This window comes from Pseudophryne corroboree, chromosome 7 (assembly GCF_028390025.1).
Source record: "Pseudophryne corroboree isolate aPseCor3 chromosome 7, aPseCor3.hap2, whole genome shotgun sequence".
Lineage (NCBI taxonomy): Eukaryota > Metazoa > Chordata > Amphibia > Anura > Myobatrachidae > Pseudophryne > Pseudophryne corroboree.
The window spans coordinates 511,558,415-511,577,559 of NC_086450.1; the positions used below are offsets into that span (position 1 = coordinate 511,558,415).

The following is a 19,145-nucleotide window of genomic DNA, read 5'->3' on the forward strand; positions in this document are numbered from 1 at the left end:
ATTCCATGTTGTATATTGTCTGTGCTTTTGTTCTATAATCCTGAACTCATTGCAAGCATCCATTATAAGCAGTGCTAAATGCTACCTGTCTCTCCCCAGTGACATCATCACTAAGCTGCCTGTAGCCTGCTTGGTGCACCTGCTGCCTATTTCTATCCCAATACCTGATTGCTGACAGCTATATATATATTGACATAGATAGATAGATAGATAGATAGATAGATAGATAGATAGATAGATAGATAGATAGATAGATAGATAGATAAATAGATAGTTACAGATGATATATAGATAGATAATAGATAGATAGTCAGAGACATATAGATAGATAGATAGATAGATAGATAGATAGATAGATAGATAGATAGATAGATAGATAGATACAGACAGATAGATATAGACAGATAGATATAGACATATAGATAGATAGATAGATAGATAGATACAGACAGACAGACAGACAGACAGACAGACAGACAGATAGATAGATAGATAGATAGATAGATAGATAGATAGATAGATAGATATTGTAAGCTTGCGAGCAGGGCCCTCCTACCTCTATGTCTGTCTGTTTTTACCCAGTTTTGTTCTATTACTGTTGTTCTAATTATAAAGCGCAACGGAATATGCTGCGCTATATAAGAAACTGTTAATAAATAAATATAGACAGATAGATAGACAGATAGATAGATAGATAGATAGATAGATAGATAGATAGATAGATAGATAGATAGATAGATAGATAGATAGATAGATATAGACATAGCTAGATACAGGTAGATAGATAGCTAGATAGATAGATGGATAGATACTGTAGATAGATAGATAGATAGATAGATAGATAGATAGATAGATAGATAGATAGATAGATAGATAGATAGATAGATAGATAGATAGATAGGAGTTTCTTCACTCCCCCCGTCACCCAACCCCATAGCAGTGCATGCTAATATGGATGAGATTGTCCATATTGGCTTGCTTGTATAAGTGACCCGGCACCAACGATGAACGAGCGCGGGGCCGCGCATTGTTCATTGTTGGTGCCCACACACTGAAAGATATGAACGATATGAAACAAGATCGTTCATATCTTTCAGTATTATCGCCCAGTGTGCAGGGCCTGATAGATAGATAGATAGATAGATAGATAGATAGATAGATAGATAGATAGATAGATAGATAGATATGCAGATTCAAATGAAAGGGAGTGTTACCTAGTTTTTACATACTATATGAAAATAAATGGCAAGGGAGTACCAGCATAATTATATATATATATATATATATATATATATATGCGGATAATATCATTATTTTCCATAATAGTCACTATTCCTGGGCGCTAGCTCCTGATTCAAAGTTGCAAACAATAATCCAACAGGAAAAGGATTAGGAATCAGTTCCAAAGTGGGTGCACTCTATCCCTTGCTCACAGTAAGAAAGTTTTAAATAACTATTTATTCATTACATATATATATTTAAAAGGTAATTGCATCAATATTTCATATGTCACAGGCTGTATAAGCCACTGTATCAGACTATATTTATCTGCCTTATAATAGGGCTCTGGGAGCGAAGTATTAAAATCATGTCTAGAAACGTGATGAAAATGGGTGAGAAAAGAAATTGCCTGACAATGGTGGTCATTCCGAGTTTTTCGCTCGTTGCCGATTTTCGTTATGCTGCGATTAGTTGCAAATTGCGCATGTGCAAGGCACGCAGGGCGTATGAGCTTAGTTATTTTACACAAAACTTAGCTGTTTTGCTGTGGCTTCTTCGGCGCTTTTCAGTCGCTCTGCTGTTCGGAAAATGATTGACAGGAAAAGCGCATTTCTGGGCGGCAACTCAGCGTTTTCCCGGCGTTTGCAAAAAAACGCAGGCGTGTCAGGGAAAAACGCGGGAGTGTCTGGAGAAATGGGGGAGTGGCTGGCCGAACGCAGGGCGTTCATATGACGTCATATTTTATAATTATATGTATAATTATATGTGTAGAGAACGGCCGATATATCGGCCAGTGTGTACGGGCCTTTACTCAGATGTCCAATTGTCTACCTGATCTTCCTGATAGTGATCTGATGCTGCGTCTTCGGACGCATGCAGTGGATCAGAGTAGACACAGGTGGGTGTCTTATTTCAAAAAGACGACACCTGCATCATTACATCCCTTCTTACATCCGCTGCTACTGAAGACCCAGCACCGATCACTCCTGCCTCTGTGTCAGGCTCATAGCCAGTAAGAGGCACCAAAGTCACAGGCCCATGACGGTCAACCAATCATAAGCTCCAAAGCAAAACAACACCCTGAGCGTGACAGCTACCAAGTTATCTACGTGGGGCCAACAAATACTCCCTCACCCCAGGAATAGCGATTGGATAAATTGTCCCGATCAGTCACTGCCATAGTGGCCTCTACTAATCATAGCTTCAGAAATCATTTCATGTAAGAGAGTTACCCAACCCATCCAATTGCTATTCTGTACATCTGTCATGACCACCTGCCGCACTATGGGATTGCTCACTTTAACCGGTGGAGAGATTATCGGACTGGAACCGATGGTACACTATCGGACTGGAACCGATGGAGAGATTATCAGACTGGAACCGATTGTGCAATATCAGACTGGAACCGATGGAGAGATTATCGGACTAGAACCAATGGTGCAATATCGGACTGGAACCAATGGAGCCAGTGAGTGCACAGGATGGTAACTGCACTGGAGTCACTGATAGGATAGAATCCACAGGAGCTCACTAGAAGCATGCAACTAGGCGGTGATCAATTTTTCACTGGCAACTTGAGATTTTCGGGACTGGCACCTTTATATCTACGCAGAGGCAGGGATTGGCTGTTTACAATCATCTGAGAGACTAGCTGTCCCGGATTGGCTGGCCACTGATCACCTGAGGACAGCTAACATGGCGGCGCCCAGCACCAGGAATCAGCGGGAGGTCAACTCCACCAAACACCAAAGTTGCGGCAACCCTCTGCCCTCACCGCTGGATGCCACCAGCTGCCACCTGACTGAGCAGACAGTGCTGGAACACTTGTACAGGTAAGCACAGAGAGCCCACTGTTGTTTTGTGACACACTACTGATAGCCCTTTCCACTGTTAAATATGTTGACATGTAGTGAAATGGTTAAACGCTACAAGTTGTCTCTTAACTGAGTGTTATTGCGCATGACTCATCAATCACAATAACATCACATGACTGAGTCACTAGACTTAAAGGTCAGGTCAATTAAATTGCAGGATCGTGTTGTTTACTTGGCTCTATAAAAGAGTCTGCATATGCTCAAGTCTGTCATTGTGTTGTTGGAGCATCACAGTGCTGCATGGCTGTACAGTACGCAGGGGGGGGGGGGGGGTGTATAGTGTGCTATATATATGTGTGCATGTGCAGTGTCTATGGTGTACTATATATATATATATATATATATATATATATATATATATATATATATACACCCCTCAATACTGTAGATAAGTTCAGGTGTGGTGTGAACAGTAAGTAGAATTGCATATACAACCAGGGTGACACTCCATCACCAACCATCTCACCTCCAAGCCAGCGTCGGTGATTGTTGACCGTTTTAGGCTCACAGACTTCACCCCTTTCTTTGACAGAGGATAGTTGTCAATGAACTCACAGATATCCAGGTCCGACACGCCAACCAAACAGAACGCTTCAAACCCGCGCACAGCAAATCCCTGCAGACTGACAAACTCCTTCTCCCCTGTGGGCAAGAGATTGTATAGTTCCTTGGCGTGGAGGACAGGGCTGAGGCTCACCCAGAACCTGGGCTGGTAAAGTACCCGCCTCCACGTCTTGCAGACCTGTGCAAGGACGCACTTCTCGCAAGCCGAGAAGTAAGAGAAGAGTCGGTTTAGGATCTTCTCATCAAGGGCCAGGTGACAGTCCTTCCCCTGACCCTGGACTCTGTCCAAGGAGGGCCCACATGGTAATGGTGCATTTTCCTCTCCAGGGCTGAGGCCCAAAGGGATGTTGTGGGCCGGTGGCGGTGGTAGGATGGGTAACACTGAAGGGTTAACATGCTCCGGGTGCTTGGGAAAGGCCTGACTTAAAATGGATGGCACAGAGGGAGGCTGGCAAATCCGGTTCTTGACTGCTGGTGTTCCTTTGGTGATGCTGGCAGAGCCTAGACCATTGGTGGGTCCAGGGATCTTCACCAGCCCGTTACGTGGCAAGCACTGGGCTTTGGTGTCACCGTTGGTTGTATTAGACATGTTTTCAACTCACTATGAATAAGAAAGAAACATAGATCAATAGAAAATATACATATACGGTCACATATATAACATAAGCAACATTAATTTCTGTAGAGACAGCTGCAAAATATATATATATATATATGTATATACACAGTGAGTGGTGATGTCATCTCTTATGGTTTTTGTCAGTGATGTCATTAATGTTACTTTTTTTGCCACTCTTCCACGAGACAACGTACAGTTGTCAGTGTAGACAAAACGTAGATAAAAGGTTGTATATTATATATATCATAACGACTGATGTCCTTACCCGACTGTAAAATATAAAAATAAAAAATAAAGTCAATTTGATGACCCGACCCCTGTATAAAAGCAGTCTACCTACAGTACGGAGCTTCAATATGAAACTGGAATTCTAGGGGGTAAATTTACTAAAGCTTCTAAAAATAAAAAAAAGAGGTGATGTTGCCCGTAGCAACCAATCAGATGCTATCATTTTATAGGATGCAGTAGAGAAATGATACAGAATCTGGTTGGTTACTATGGGCAGCATAACATCTTTTCAGTCTTATTTTTAGAAGCTTTAGTAAATTTACCGCTAGGTGGCTGATAATATCCGTATAATAGGAGGAGGAGGGAAGGAGGGAATCTTGAATAGGAGATACGTATGCTGTATTATAAAATTATAGGTCAATAACCATAAGTCATCCTTGATTAAGAATATACTGTATGCAGTACTGTATATATAAAATACTTGATTTCTGAATTTCTTTAAAGAAATGAGACTTAAGGGGACATGTACTAAACAGTGTTAAAAGTGGAGAAGTGAGCCAGTGGAGAAGTTGTCCATGGCAACCAATCAGCATTGCTGTAACATTTATAATTTGCATACTATAAAAGTACACAGAGCAGCTGATTGGTTGCCATGGGTAACTTCTCCACTGGCTCACTTCTCCACTTTTATCACTGCTTAGTACATCTCTCCCTAAAGAGGGAGAATGAGGATTTTCAGTTAAGTTATTAACCGGTTCTAGGTTGTATTATGAAAAGCAAGATGTACCTTTGCATATCTCCCAAAATATACATGCACGGGGCAGATAAAGCCCAACCCAATGTACCTAAACTTTGCCCCCAATCCACCCATTCACAAACTACTGTAAATATTTTACTCTTGATATTCGGCGGGAACCCAGTGGCGCACACCTGCAAGTACACCTGGACCAAGCATCGCCCATTCATTTAAACCAACCTATGACCCCACACGTGTCGCTGCATTGTGCGCATAGCGAGTCGGCGTGTATACGCAATGTGCATACATATCTTAGGGGTTATTTGCTTATGTTTAATGGCAGCAGCGGCCGAATAACAGTGTGATTAGGTATTGCTTTTCCTTGTAAAATAATCGAACTTCACAAATATCAGTGTTTGGGTTGCGCCAGGAGAGAACAGTAGTATATGTGCCTGGGTTACACAAGGTGAGAGCAGTAGTATATGTGCCTGGGTTACACCAGGAGAGAACAGTAGTATATGTGCCTGGGTTACAGCAGGAGAGAGCATTAGTATATGTGCCTGGGTTACCCCAGGAGAGAACAGTAGTGTATGTGCCTGGGTTACACCAGGAGAGAGCAGTAGTATATGTGACTGGGTTACACCAGGAGAGAGCAGTAGTATATGTGCCTGGGTTACACCAGGAGAGAACAGTAGTATATGTGCCAGTGTTACACCAGGAGGGAACAGTAGTATATGTGCCTGGGCTACACCAGGAGAGAGCAGTAGTATATGTGCCTGGGTTACACCAGGAGAGAACAGTAGTATATGGGCCTGGGTTACACTAGGACAGAGCAATAGTATATGTGCCTGGGTTACACCAGGAGAGAACAGTAGTATATGTGCCTGGGTTACAGCAGGAGAGAGCAGTAGTATATGTGCCTGGGTTACACCAGGAGAGAACAGTAGTGTATGTGCCTGGGTTACACCAGGAGAGAACAGTAGTATATGTGCCAGTGTTACACCAGGAGGGAACAGTAGTATATGTGCCTGGGTTACAGCAGGAGAGAGCAGTAGTATATGTGCCTGGGTTACAGCAGGAGACAACAGTAGTATATGTGCCTGGGTTACACTGGGAGAGAACAGTAGTATATGTGCCTGGGTTATACCGGCAGAGAACAGTAGTATATGTGACTGGGTAACACTGGGAGAGAGCAGTAGTATATGTGACTGGGTTACACCAGGAGAGAACAGTAGTATATGTGACTGGGTTACACCGGGAGAGAGCAGTAGTATATGTGCCTGGGTTATACCGGGAGAGAACAGTAGTATATGTGACTGGGTAACACTGGGAGAGAGCAGTAGTATATGTGACTGGGTTACACCGAGAGAGAGCAGTAGTATAGGTGACTGAGTTACACCGGGAGAGAGCAGTAGTATATGTGCCTGGGTTACTCCAGGAGAGAGCAGTAGTATATGTGCCTGGGTTACACCGGGAGAGAGCAGTAGTATATGTGACTGGGTTACACCGGGAGAGAGCAGTAGTATATGTGCCTGGGTTACACCGGGAGAGAGCAGTAGTATATGTGACTGGGTTACATCGGGAGAGAGCAGTAGTATATGCAGGGCCGAAACTAGAAGTTTTGGCACCTGGGACAAGGCAGTAATTTGGCGCCCCCAATGCGCGCGCACACACACACACACACCCGCACACACACTTTGGAACCATGTGAAAAACACAGTAATAAACAGTTGGCAAAGTGACAACCAGCACCATCAGGGTGCATCCAGCACACATTGCCTAGGAAAATGGATAGAACACAAGAAAACTAACATGCACTTCAGAGAGAGTATTGTGAGGGACTCTGACTAGCCAACTGCTGTAGGACTACAAAGACCAGTATGCCAGTCAGGACCTAGGACCAATTAAAGAGGAGAAGTACTAACTTTCTAGTACTGGCTGATGTTATATACCTGATATTAGTCATGCAATCACTGTATCACACACACTGGGGGAAGACGGGGACTCCAACTGGCCGACTGCTGTAGGACTACAATGCCCTGCATGCAAGTTGGGACCTAGGAACACACTTTGTGAGGCAGCAGCTGTCTTGGCGTATAGAGACCTCACCTCAGTGCCCAGACTTATTATCGGCTGCTGCTGTTTAAATCGCTTACCCAGGCACAGGAGTGTGTGAGAGTCATGGGCCAGCGCTTGGGAAATGAAAGGGGCAGCTGGAGAGTACATGGTCACTGCCCCATTTATTAGCGTTCTAGTTGCCGAGGAGGGGGAAGTTTCATTGGTGGAGCGGATACCTGCAGCGAGGGTTCTTGGACCCGGCAGAAGTTAGCCCCTTAGGGCTGAGAGGAAGGAGGGGAGGCAGAGTACCCATCTCTCTGCCCTCTTAGATTCTGCACCCGGGGCACATGCCCCCTTAGCACCCCCCTAGCTGCGGCCATGGTATATGTACCTGGGTTACACCGGGAGAGAGCAGTAGTATATGTGCCTAGGTTACACCAGGAGAGAGCAGTAACTACAGTATACGTTTGGTGCATACATGTCTTTCTTGTATTCAGTAAGGGACACTTACTGTACATGGGCTGCACTTACTCACCCACCCTTAGTGCAATGGTTCGTAATTGCAAAATGAGTCACAGTTGGCACTGATAAGAATTTATTGTGCTCATGCACAGTTGGAATTTTTTTAATTTGGTCGAAAAAAGGCACAAATTCCATTTGTGCCCAATTCTGCATGAATTCCCTGACCTCCATTGGTAAGTGCAGGCTTCTGAACTCCCCCCAGGCACTGCCATGTTGCCCCACCGATATATGGGCTTCCACACAAAAAAAAACAGGCACGCCTGTACACACTCGTAACACCACATACAGTGGTCTGTAGAAAGAACAATGGGGCAGATGTATTAACCTGGAGAAGGCATAAGGAAGTGATAAACCAGTGATATGTGCAAGGTGATAAAGGCACCAGCCAATCAGCTCCAATATGTAAATTAACAGTTAGGATCTGATTGGCTGGTGCGTTTATCACCTTGCACATATCACTGGTTTATCACTTCCTTATGCCTTCTCCAGATTAATACATCTGCCCCTCTGGGTCTTCTGCATTTCTTCTCTCCTGTCTGCTCTCCATGGTGCTGAAACTCCATTTCCTATGGACACTGCTGTTTCCTGCAAGGCTGAGCAGCTGAACCATCTGCTATTGATGTTCAGTACACCCTATGCAGTTATTACTCCTCTATATTCTTAGTCTGCCACAATATAACACAGCGCTGTGCAGTCACAGTCTATCATGAGCCACACGCTGTCGAATAGATCACTGACATGGGGTACACATTTCTTGGGAAAGTGCCATTGAGTAAGAAAAATATTACTGTGCCACGAGAAATCTATTTTAAGCGTATCCTGGAGCACTTAATTGGCCAATCGCTGGCGCTATACAGGATTGCTGTCACGGAGCAGCTAAATAATGTATGTAATAGTCTAAGAAATAACATGTGCACCCATTTGTGGCAGGGATGTGGGAACAGGCAGAGGAGAGAAAAGGTGTTGGATCGTCACGGCGGTTCCTACAGCAGCTGCATAATTAACCCATTCATTGCCCTAGAAAAAAAAATTACAAATATATATATATATATATTATACTGTAGATATATACTGTAGAGATGCACAGTGGGCCTCCAAAAGTATTCAAACCCCTAAAAAGTCAAGTGCAGTTAAAAAAAAAAAAAAACTGCGATAAATAATGAGTTAGGACTTTAAATTTACATAAAGAGCTGACTGACCGATAATAAAAGTAAGGGCTCGGGTGGTCATTCCGAGTTGATCGCTAGCTGCCGTTGTTTGCAGCGATCAGGCTAAAAATCGGCATTTCTGCGCATGCGTACGGGCCGCAGTGCGCACGTGCAACGTACTTTCACAAAAAAATATGCAGTTTCACACAAAGTCGAGCGACGCTTTTCAGTCGCACTGGTGATCGTTGAGTGATTGACAGGAAGTGGGTGTTTCTGGGCGGTAACTGACCATTTTCCGGGAGTGTGCTAAAAAACGCAGGAGTGCCAGGGGAAACGGGGGAGTGGCTGGCCGAACGCAGGGCGTGTTTGTGACGTCAAAGCAGGAACTAAACAGACTGAAGTGATCGCAAGGAAGGAGTAGGTCTGCAGCTACTCTGAAACTGCTTGAAAAAATTTCAGCAACTGTTCTGCTAACCTTTCGTTCGCATTTCTGCTAAGCTTAGATACACCCCCAGAGGGCGGCGGCTTAGCGTTTGCAATGCTGCTAAAAGCATCTAGCGAGCGATCAACCCCCTATATGCGTCATCGCTTGGAGAGTGATAAAATGGAGAGAAAAAAGTACCAGCCAATCAGCTCCTAACTGCTATGTTACAGGCTGTGTTTGAAAACTGACAGTTAAGAGCTGATTGGCTGGTACTTTTTTCTCTCTGAATTTTATCTCTCTCCCAGCCATGACGCATCTAGCCCACTGTTTGAAACACTTTGTGTAAATGGAAATTTATGTACAGACAAATCTGTTCTCTCTCTCGGCTGAAATTCTTGCAGCTCCTACTGTGTCTTTATGTGAATGCCACAGCCGATGGGCGTCCTATTGAGACGACTGCAGCGCGAATTCCGCCAATGTGCGTACAAAGGAGAACAGTAAGTGGAGTGTAGGCCGCCCTGTTGGACATTGCACCTGCAACGGAATATGTCCAAGGCACCATGGCTGCTGGTGTAAGTGGAACAGCATCTTTAGATACAGCAGCTGACACCGATGCACCCTTGGCAGGCCCTTTTTCTTTCATGCACCTCCTGCCACACATAAAAACACTTCCCTACAAATGTGATTTTTCTCTCACTTATAATACTACATAGTAATCTGCATTTTATTATCATTTATTTTTTAAATTCTCACTTGTTATAGCAGAGCCTTAAGGGAGAATTCCGTTCATGTCCGTAGCCGAACATGGCAGTGGTCCAGCACTGGGAATGGAGTTGCATCCACAGTGATCTTCTTCAGGACATGGAAACCAGTGTACGGTGTGCTAGGGCACCGGGCAGAGTTACATCAGAGCACACGCTTGGCCACATGCTCGGCCTGTGTAACTTCCAGTTAATCTGCAGCCGCTTATTCCCCGCTGAGTGATTACTCACTATCACATTACCCCTGTTATACCAGCATTAATGTGTGGGGGAGCTTTTCCGAGAAAAGATGGTGGACCATCAGGAGAGAGGTGGGAGGACAGGAGGAAGGAGAAGACTAATGAGGCAGTGGGAATTCAGAGTGTGGGAAGACTGGAAGGTTATTATCAGATGGTGAAAGACTACAGATAAATTGTGTCCTAGTTATTAAGGATTAATGTTTTATATAAGGGGGGGGGGGGGGTTAGAATTAGGCACCTATTCAAATATGACAATTATATTAAAGGAAGGTGTAATTAGCAAGACACGGGGGGTCATTCCGAGTTGATCACTCGCTAGCAGTTTTTAGCAGCCGTGCAAACACTATGCCGCCGCCCACTGGGAGTGTATTTTAGCTTAGCAGAAGTGCGAACGATTGTATCGCAGAGCGGCTACAAAATAATTTTGTGCAGTTTCAGAGTAGCTCCAGACCTACTCAGCGCTTGCGATCCCTTCAGACTGTTCAGTTCCGGATTTGACGTCACAAACCCACCCAGCATTCGCCCAGCCACGCCTGCGTTTTTCCTGGCACGCCTGCATTTTTCCGAACACTCCCTGAAAACGCTCAGTTGACAACCAGAAACGCCCTTTTCCTGTCAATCACTCTGCGGCTGCCAGTGCGACTGAAAAGCATCGCTAGACCCCGTGTGAAACTACATCGTTCGTTGTAATAGTATGCTGCGCGTGCACATTGCCCCGCATACACATGCGCAGAACTGCCATTTTTTTGCCTCATCGCTGCACAGCGAACGAATGCAGCTAGCGAACAACTCGGAATGACCACCAATGTTTTTTCTATGTGTTTTACCCACCAAGTCACTTCTATTAAGCAGAAGAGACTTCTGGGAAATATAATTGGCAAAAACAGCCATTTGCGTCAATGTTGCACCCAGTAGGTAAATAGAACAGGACAGCGGCCTGCACTGCGACAGAATAACGGCTATGAACCGACTGCTTCCCCCTTCTTGGTGCTTATCAGTGCAGAAAAGGGCTTTCCAAGTCAGCATGCCAAGCACAGCGGCGAATGCCCTGGAAAAGTATAAGTGATGATTTCACCCCCTCCGGTGTGCCACCTACACTTGCCTGATCACACGTTGCATCAATAGGAAGAGAACGGTGCTTGTAATCTTTCTCTCCTCTTTCATTTGATTTGGCAGAGATTGGATAAGGTGGGCAAACCCACTCCAAAGCACCAACATGGACAGCACCTTTAAAAGCGTCCATTTTGGCTTCGCAGCATGGAGACAGCCATTTTGTTGCGTAAACCAGTGTCATGTTAATTGTTCCCAGTGAAGTGACTTACCATTGGCTTAGCCTACAAAATGGCTGCCTTCGGGCATTGGTGATGGGACTGGTTCCTAGGTAATTGTTATTCTGCTTTATTAATGCGTACTGGTTCAGATCACAAAATGGCCACCTCTGTGCTCCAGTCATGTGACTGCCTCCTTGTCTGCAAAAGTTTGACAAGGGGGGTTATAGTTAGGGAGCAGGGCCGAGAAAGGTTAGGGTTCGGGATCGGGGAGGGAGGTTTAGGGTTAGGCATTTAGAAGGGGAGGTTAGGGTTAGGCATTAAGCGGGGAAGGTTATGTTTAGGCAGCGGGGAAGGGAGGGTTAAGGGATTGATTGGGGGGCTGTTGGGACTATGATGGACGGGATGATGCTGTCGGTATACTGACAGTCGGCATCCCATCCATCCGCAAATCATACTGAACCCCACCAGAGTATCCTACTATATGACCCCCAGAGATGGCTGTAACTAATGGATAAGCACCAGCAGCCGGGGAGGATTGTTTGCAGCAAAGGGCCGCGGAGAGTGGTGAGATCATTGCTATACACCATATTGTCCGGTCAGACCATTTTAATAACCATTTTAGTGGACTGCCACACTGGACTTATAGGGCCTACAGTAATTCAGACCTGATCGCAGCAGCAAATTTGTTAGCTAATGGGCAAAACCATGTGCACTGCAGGTGGGGCAGATGTAACATGTGCAGAGAGAGTTAGATTTGGGTGGGGTGTGTTCAAACTGAAATCTAAATTGCAGTGTAAAAATAAAGCAGCCAGTATTTACCCTGCACAGAAACAAAATAACCCACCCAAATCTAACTCTCTCTGCACATGTTATATCTGCCTCCCCTGCAGTGCACATGGGGGGTCATTCCGACCCGATCGCTCGCTGCAGTTTATCGCAGCGCAGCGATCGGGTCAGAACTGCGCATGCGCTGTCATTGCCTAGCGATCGCCTCTGAGGCAGATGCGGTCGCTGGGCGGGAGGGGGCTGGGCGGCGGCGTTAAGCCGCCATTTAGGGGGCGTGGTCCGGCCAATGCAGGCGTGGCCGGACCTCTGGTGTGGCGGGCCGCAGAGGCTGCGTGATGCAAAGCGGATCACCGCTCAGCAATGGTTTTGTGCAAAGGGTCCATTCGCACGGGCGTTCACAAGGAGAGTGACAGGAAGAGGTCGTTTATGGGAGGCAACTGACCGTTTTTTGGGATTGTTTGGAAAAACGCAGGCGTGTCCAAGCGTTTGCAGGGCGGGTGTCTGACGTCAATTCCGGCCCCAGACAGGCTGAAGTGATCGCAACGCACAAAATCTGTTTGCACAGCTCTGCTACACATGCGATCACACACTTGCACAGCTAACATACACTCCCCCTGTGGGTGGCGACTATCTGATCGCAGCAGTGCAAAAATCGCCTGCTAGAGATCAGGGCCAATATTTACTAAAAAGTCGAGTTTGTCCGATTTGTGGTTTTTTTTCTAAGTCCCAACACTGGAATTCACTAAGCACAAATCTCGGCAGTGTTTGGACTATTCGTAATGGTTTGAATGACAAAGGTCAGAAATACGAATGAATAGACCATCGGTCAAACGCAGCTGTTATTTCATACAACACGGGTATTCACTATTCATTCGTATTTGGGTGTTAGTCTCTGAGTGGTCAAGTGCGGGTGTATTTTTTTGCGAATCGTTAAAAAAAAGCAGCAAAAAAATAGACCTGCTTTTTCCAGTCGAGTTTGGATAATCATGCACGGATCAGTGAGATCTGTGCATGGTTATCTATGGGAAAGGGTCTGTTAACTGTAAAAACTTGTAAAAAAAATTGCGTGGGGTCCCCCCTCCTAAGCCAAACCAGCCTCGGGCTCTTTGAGCCGGTCCTGGTTGAAAAAATATGGGGGAAAAATTGACAGGGGTTCCCCCATATTTGATCAACCAGCACCGGGCTCTGCGCCTGGTCCTGGTGCAAAAAATACGGGGGACAAAAAGCGTAGGGGTCCCCCGTATTTTTTGAACCAGCACCGGGCTCCACTAGTCAGAGAGATAATGCCACAGCCGGGGGACACTTTTATATAGTTCCCTGCGGCCCTGGCATTAAATCACTAACTAGTCACCCCTGGCCGGGGTACCGTGGAGGAGTGGGGACACCTTAAATCAAGGGGTCCCCCCCTCCAGCCACCCAAGGGCCAGGGGTGAAGCCCGAGGCTGTCACCCCCATCCATGGGCTGCGGATGGGGGGCTGATAGCCAAGTGTAAAATAAAAGAATATTGTTTTTTGCCCAAGAACTACAAGTCCCTGCAAGCCTCCCCCGCAAGCTGGTACTTGGAGAACCACAAGTACCAGCATGCGGGGGTTAAACGGGCCCGCTGGTACCTATAGTTCTTCTGCAAAAAAAATACCCAAATAAAAACAGGACACACACACCTTGAAAGTACAACTTTATTTCATTCATTCCGACACACACATACTTACCTATGTTCAGATGCCGACTCGGCCCACGTCTCGACGTCGATTCCAGAGTACCTGAAAATAAAATTATACTCACCTAAATCCAGTGTGTCGGGTCCTTTTTTTATAATCCACGTACTTGGCAAAAAAGCAAACCACATACCCGATCCACGCACTGAAAGGGGTCCCATGTTTACACATGGAACCCCTTTCTCCCGTCTGCCGGGACCCCCCCTGTCTCCTGTCAAAGAGGGTCCTTTCAGCCAATCAGGGAGTGCCACGTAGTGGCACCCTCCTGATTGGCTGTGACCTCCTGTAGTGTCAGTGAAGCTGTGCAGTGAAGATACAGTGTACTTGGTTCTCCAAGTACCAGCTTGCGGGGGAGGCTTGCAGGGACTTGTAGTTTTTGTGCAAAAAACAATGGCTGGAGGGGGGGACCCCTTGATTTAAGGGGTCCCCACTCCTCCAGGGTACCCCGGCCAGGGGTGACTAGTTAGTGATTTAATGCCAGGGCCGCAGGGACCTATATAAAAGTGTCCCCCGGCTGTGGCATTATCTCTCTGACTAGTGGAGCCTGGTGCTGGTTCAAAAAATACGGGGGACCCCTACGCTTTTTGTCCCCCATATTTTTTGCACCAGGACCAGGCGCAGAGCCCGGTGCTGGTTGATGAAATATGGGGGCACCCCTGTCAATTTTTTCCCCATACTTTTTCAACCAGGACCGGCTCAAAGAGCCCGAGGCTGGTTATGCTTAGGAGGGGGGACCCCACGCAATTTTTTTCTGATTTAAAAACAATTAAAACACATTTTTAAGGTGCACAATGAAGCCCTGCACGGATCTCACAGATCCGGCCGGGATTCCTTGTGTTTTGTCAGGCAGTGTTTTACTCATCACTCCCGTAAAACACTGCCTGACATTACGAATCACATCAACATCGGAAAAAACGAATGTGCAAAACTCTGCAGCTTAGTGAATGATCGTATCGGGATTCAAAAAGTTGCAGTAAAATGCACCCGATACCATTCGAGTTCAAACACCCTTAAAAACGGCAAAAACACGAATATTAGTAAATAAACCCCCAGGTCTGTATTAGGCCCACATAACGTTTGTTTATGGATCAGTAAAATTATATGTGGAAACTTCAAAGTGGTCACAGTAGATCCTGATTACAGCGCTGGCTTTATCAGCCGTTTCATGCGTGCTTCATAAACGAGGATTTTAGTTTAATTGATATAAGCAATTTGATACAAATTGGATGTAACATTTTCCTTTACAAAACTATCAGTATACCGAGATCAGTTACACAATAGCAAGCGACGTGAAACTGTTGTCAATGGTGTTACAATCGCTGAGCCGGCTGCCATATAATTTGCTTTGTTTATTTGTAACAAATATAGGAAACAATTTGTTTTTAAAAGTGAATGTGTACATATTTCATTTCCATTGCGTGCATGTAAAAAAAACTGGCTGCTGGTTGTTCTTAAAATTACATGTGTATCTTAAATAAATGAAATAATATGGTTAAAACTTAGGGGGTAATTCAGACCTGATCATAGATGTGTGAAAAAACAACATGGAGGACGCCAAGCACAGGGCAAGTCCGCCCCAAAATCTGGATCCAGCCCCCCTGGAGACATGCGAAAGCATCGCACGGCAGCCTAGCGGCGAAGGCAGGTGGCTACCCACCATGTTTAGGGTCACAGCGGCTGCGTGTGGCATTGTGCAGCTGCCGCAGCTCGCCCCGCAAACGGTCCATACACGCCTGCGTTGTCTGGACCGCGCCCCCCTGTCAACGCCGAGACACGCCTCTTTAATGCCGCCACTACGCCTCCTCCTGCCCCTCAAACACCTGTGCCTGTCAATCAGGTGCACACTTCACCATGCTTCAGCCTGCGAACGTCTTAATCAGCCCCTTAATTCCTGTGCGCTGTAACAATTTCCTTTTATATTGTCTGCAAAAGTGCCGCACTTGGCTTCAGCGCCAAATATATATTTTTGTGCCCCTGCATCACTTTCTCATACGTTAGAAAGGGAGTACGCCCTCCCCACACTGGAGGCTGGAAAGCAGAGTCACACATTAGTCCTCACCCTCCGTTGCGTCCTGCCTGCACAGTGCCCCAGGGCGAGCTCTTGTGCCACCTTCCCTCACGCTTTACCTAACAATCCTAGTGCAGCGACACGCTCTCTCATCTCCATTCTGCATTTACACATTATAATGGCTTCTAAATGCTCAAGAAATATCATTATTCTCTAACAACGCCCTGAAAGGGTCACTACAGGAGTTTCCGTACCGATATGTACAGTTCATTGGCGCTAAACACAAATAAAGAAAACAATAAAGTGTTAAAATGAAAACTGCAGAATGTTGGGTCTTGTTACGACACGCAGCACCAGAATGTATCAGCACAACATATCAGTATATACAGATGGGTCCACGGTTATCTTGGCTAGTTTGCTGCGCCTAGGCACAACATGGTGTATTAACATAAACTCTTCATCTATTGTTCTCAGCTGCAATACAATACAGAGAACAATACAGCAGGGGATTAAGTCATTACAGCAGGGGATTAAGTCCAACTGCCCAGTCTCAGTATATCCTAGTAAAGGTCAAGATAAACATGGACCCATCTGTATTTCTGTGCTTCTATGTCGATGCACAGGAACATGTAACATTATAATGACCAGGGCCAGGATTCACCAGGTCACGTTTATTGCATCACTCCTCCCTCACTTCCCAGCCCAGCTCTCAATGTGACGCAACGGTCCAATAAATCATGGGAGTAATGCAATAACTCTGTGCTACAAGTACTTAGGATTCATTTAACCCACGTAATAAAACTAGAAGAGCAGGAGAAGATTGTCACCTGAATAATTCTGTTTCCTCAAATCCAGGGCTGATTATGATGGCTTTGGTTGATGCAGTATTGCAGAGTTACATAGTCCCGCACCAGCGGATGACTGAAACTATGAGCAGCCAAGTAACTTAAGCAGTGGTGTTGGTTTATTGATTGATAGTAGGTACTGCCGTACTCACTGTTGTACACGCACTTGTAATGGAGCGGTGTGATTGGGGCAGGGAGGGGACAGCGCACCAGCTGGTGAGTGTATACTGCAAATAGGTCATTGTAACGGAGCGGTGTGATTGGGGCGGGGAGGGGACAGCGCACCAGCTGGTGAGTGTATACTGCAAATAGGTCATTGTAACGGAGCGGTGTGATTGGGGCGGGGAGGGGACAGCGCACCAGCTGGTGAGTGTATACTGCAAATAGGTCTTTGTAACGGAGCTGTGTGATTGGGGAGGGGGGAGAGGACAGCGCACCAGCTGGTGAGTGTATACTGCAAATAGGTAATTGTAACGGAGCTGTGTGATTGGGGCGGGGAGGGGGGAGGGGACAGCGCACCAGCTGGTGAGTGTATACTGCAAATAGGTCATTGTAACGGGGCGGGGAGGGGACAGCGCACCAGCTGGTGAGTGTATACTGCAAATAGGTCATTGTAACGGAGCGGTGTGATTGGGGCGGGGAGGGGGAGGGGACAGCGCACCAGCTGGTGAGTGTATACTGCAAATAGGTCATTGTAACGGAGCGGTGTGATTGGGGCGGGGAGGGGACAGCGCACCAGCTGGTGAGTGTATACTGCAAATAGGTCATTGTAACGGAGCTGTGTGATTGGGGCGGGGAGGGGGGAGGGGACAGCGCACCAGCTGGTGAGTGTATACTGCAAATAGGTCTTTGTAACGGAGCTGTGTGATTGGGGCGGGGAGGGGAGAGGGGACAGCGCACCAGCTGGTGAGTGTATACTGCAAATAGGTCTTTGTAACGGAGCTGTGTGATTGGGGCGGGGAGGGGAGAGGGGACAGCGCACCAGCTGGTGAGTGTATACTGCAAATAGGTCATTGTAACGGAGCTGTGTGATTGGGGAGGGGGGAGGGGACAGCGCACCAGCTGGTGAGTGTATACTGCAAATAGGTCTTTGTAACGGAGCTGTGTGATTGGGGCGGGGAGGGGACAGCACACCAGCTGGTGAGTGTATACTGCAAATAGGTCATTGTAACGGAGCGGTGTGATTGGGGCGGGGAGGGGACAGCGCACCAGCTGGTGAGTGTATACTGCAAATAGGTCATTGTAACGGAGCTGTGTGATTGGGGCGGGGCGGGGGGAGAGGACAGCGCACCAGCTGGTGAGTGTATACTGCAAATAGGTCTTTGTAACGGAGCTGTGTGATTGGGGCGGGGAGGGGACAGCGCACCAGCTGGTGAGTGTATACTGCAAATAGGTCTTTGTAACGGAGCTGTGTGATTGGGGCGGGGAGGGGACAGCGCACCAGCTGGTGAGTGTATACTGCAAATAGGTAATTGTAACGGAGCTGTGTGATTGGGGCGGGGAGGGGACAGCGCAACAGCTGGTGAGTGTATACTGCAAATAGGTCATTGTAACGGAGCGGTGTGATTGGGGCGGGGAGGGGACAGCGCACCAGCTGGTGAGTGTATACTGCAAATAGGTCATTGTAACGGAGCGGTGTGATTGGGGCGGGGAGGGGGAGGGGACAGCGCACCAGCTGGTGAGTGTATACTGCAAATAGGTCATTGTAACGGAGCGGTGTGATTGGGGCGGGGAGGGGACAGCGCACAGCTGGTGAGTGTATACTGCAAATAGGTCATTGTAACGGAGCTGTGTGATTGGGGCGGGGAAGGGGGAGGGGACAGCGCACCAGCTGGTGAGTGTATACTGCAAATAGGTCTTTGTAACGGAGCTGTGTGATTGGGGCGGGGAGGGGGGAGGGGACAGCGCACCAGCTGGTGAGTGTATACTGCAAATAGGTCTTTGTAACGGAGCTGTGTGATTGGGGCGGGGAGGGGGGAGGGGACAGCGCACCAGCTGGTGAGTGTATACTGCAAATAGGTCATTGTAACGGAGCTGTGTGATTGGGGAGGGGACAGCGCACCAGCTGGTGAGTGTATACTGCAAATAGGTCTTTGTAACGGAGCTGTGTGATTGGGGCGGGGAG

The 19,145-nt window shown here is 46.8% G+C and overlaps 1 protein-coding gene across 1 annotated transcript in view; it reads right to left on the bottom strand.

Moving 5' to 3' along the window:
• The window catches only part of FBXL16 (F-box and leucine rich repeat protein 16), a 239,253-nt gene that overhangs the window by 31,691 nt on the left and 188,417 nt on the right, over positions 1-19,145 (bottom strand). The window contains exon 2 of the mRNA XM_063935458.1: positions 3,562-4,260. Coding sequence (XP_063791528.1) covers positions 3,562-4,248 — 687 coding nt within the window. The 5' untranslated portion in view covers positions 4,249-4,260. The remainder of the gene's footprint in view (positions 1-3,561; positions 4,261-19,145) is intronic.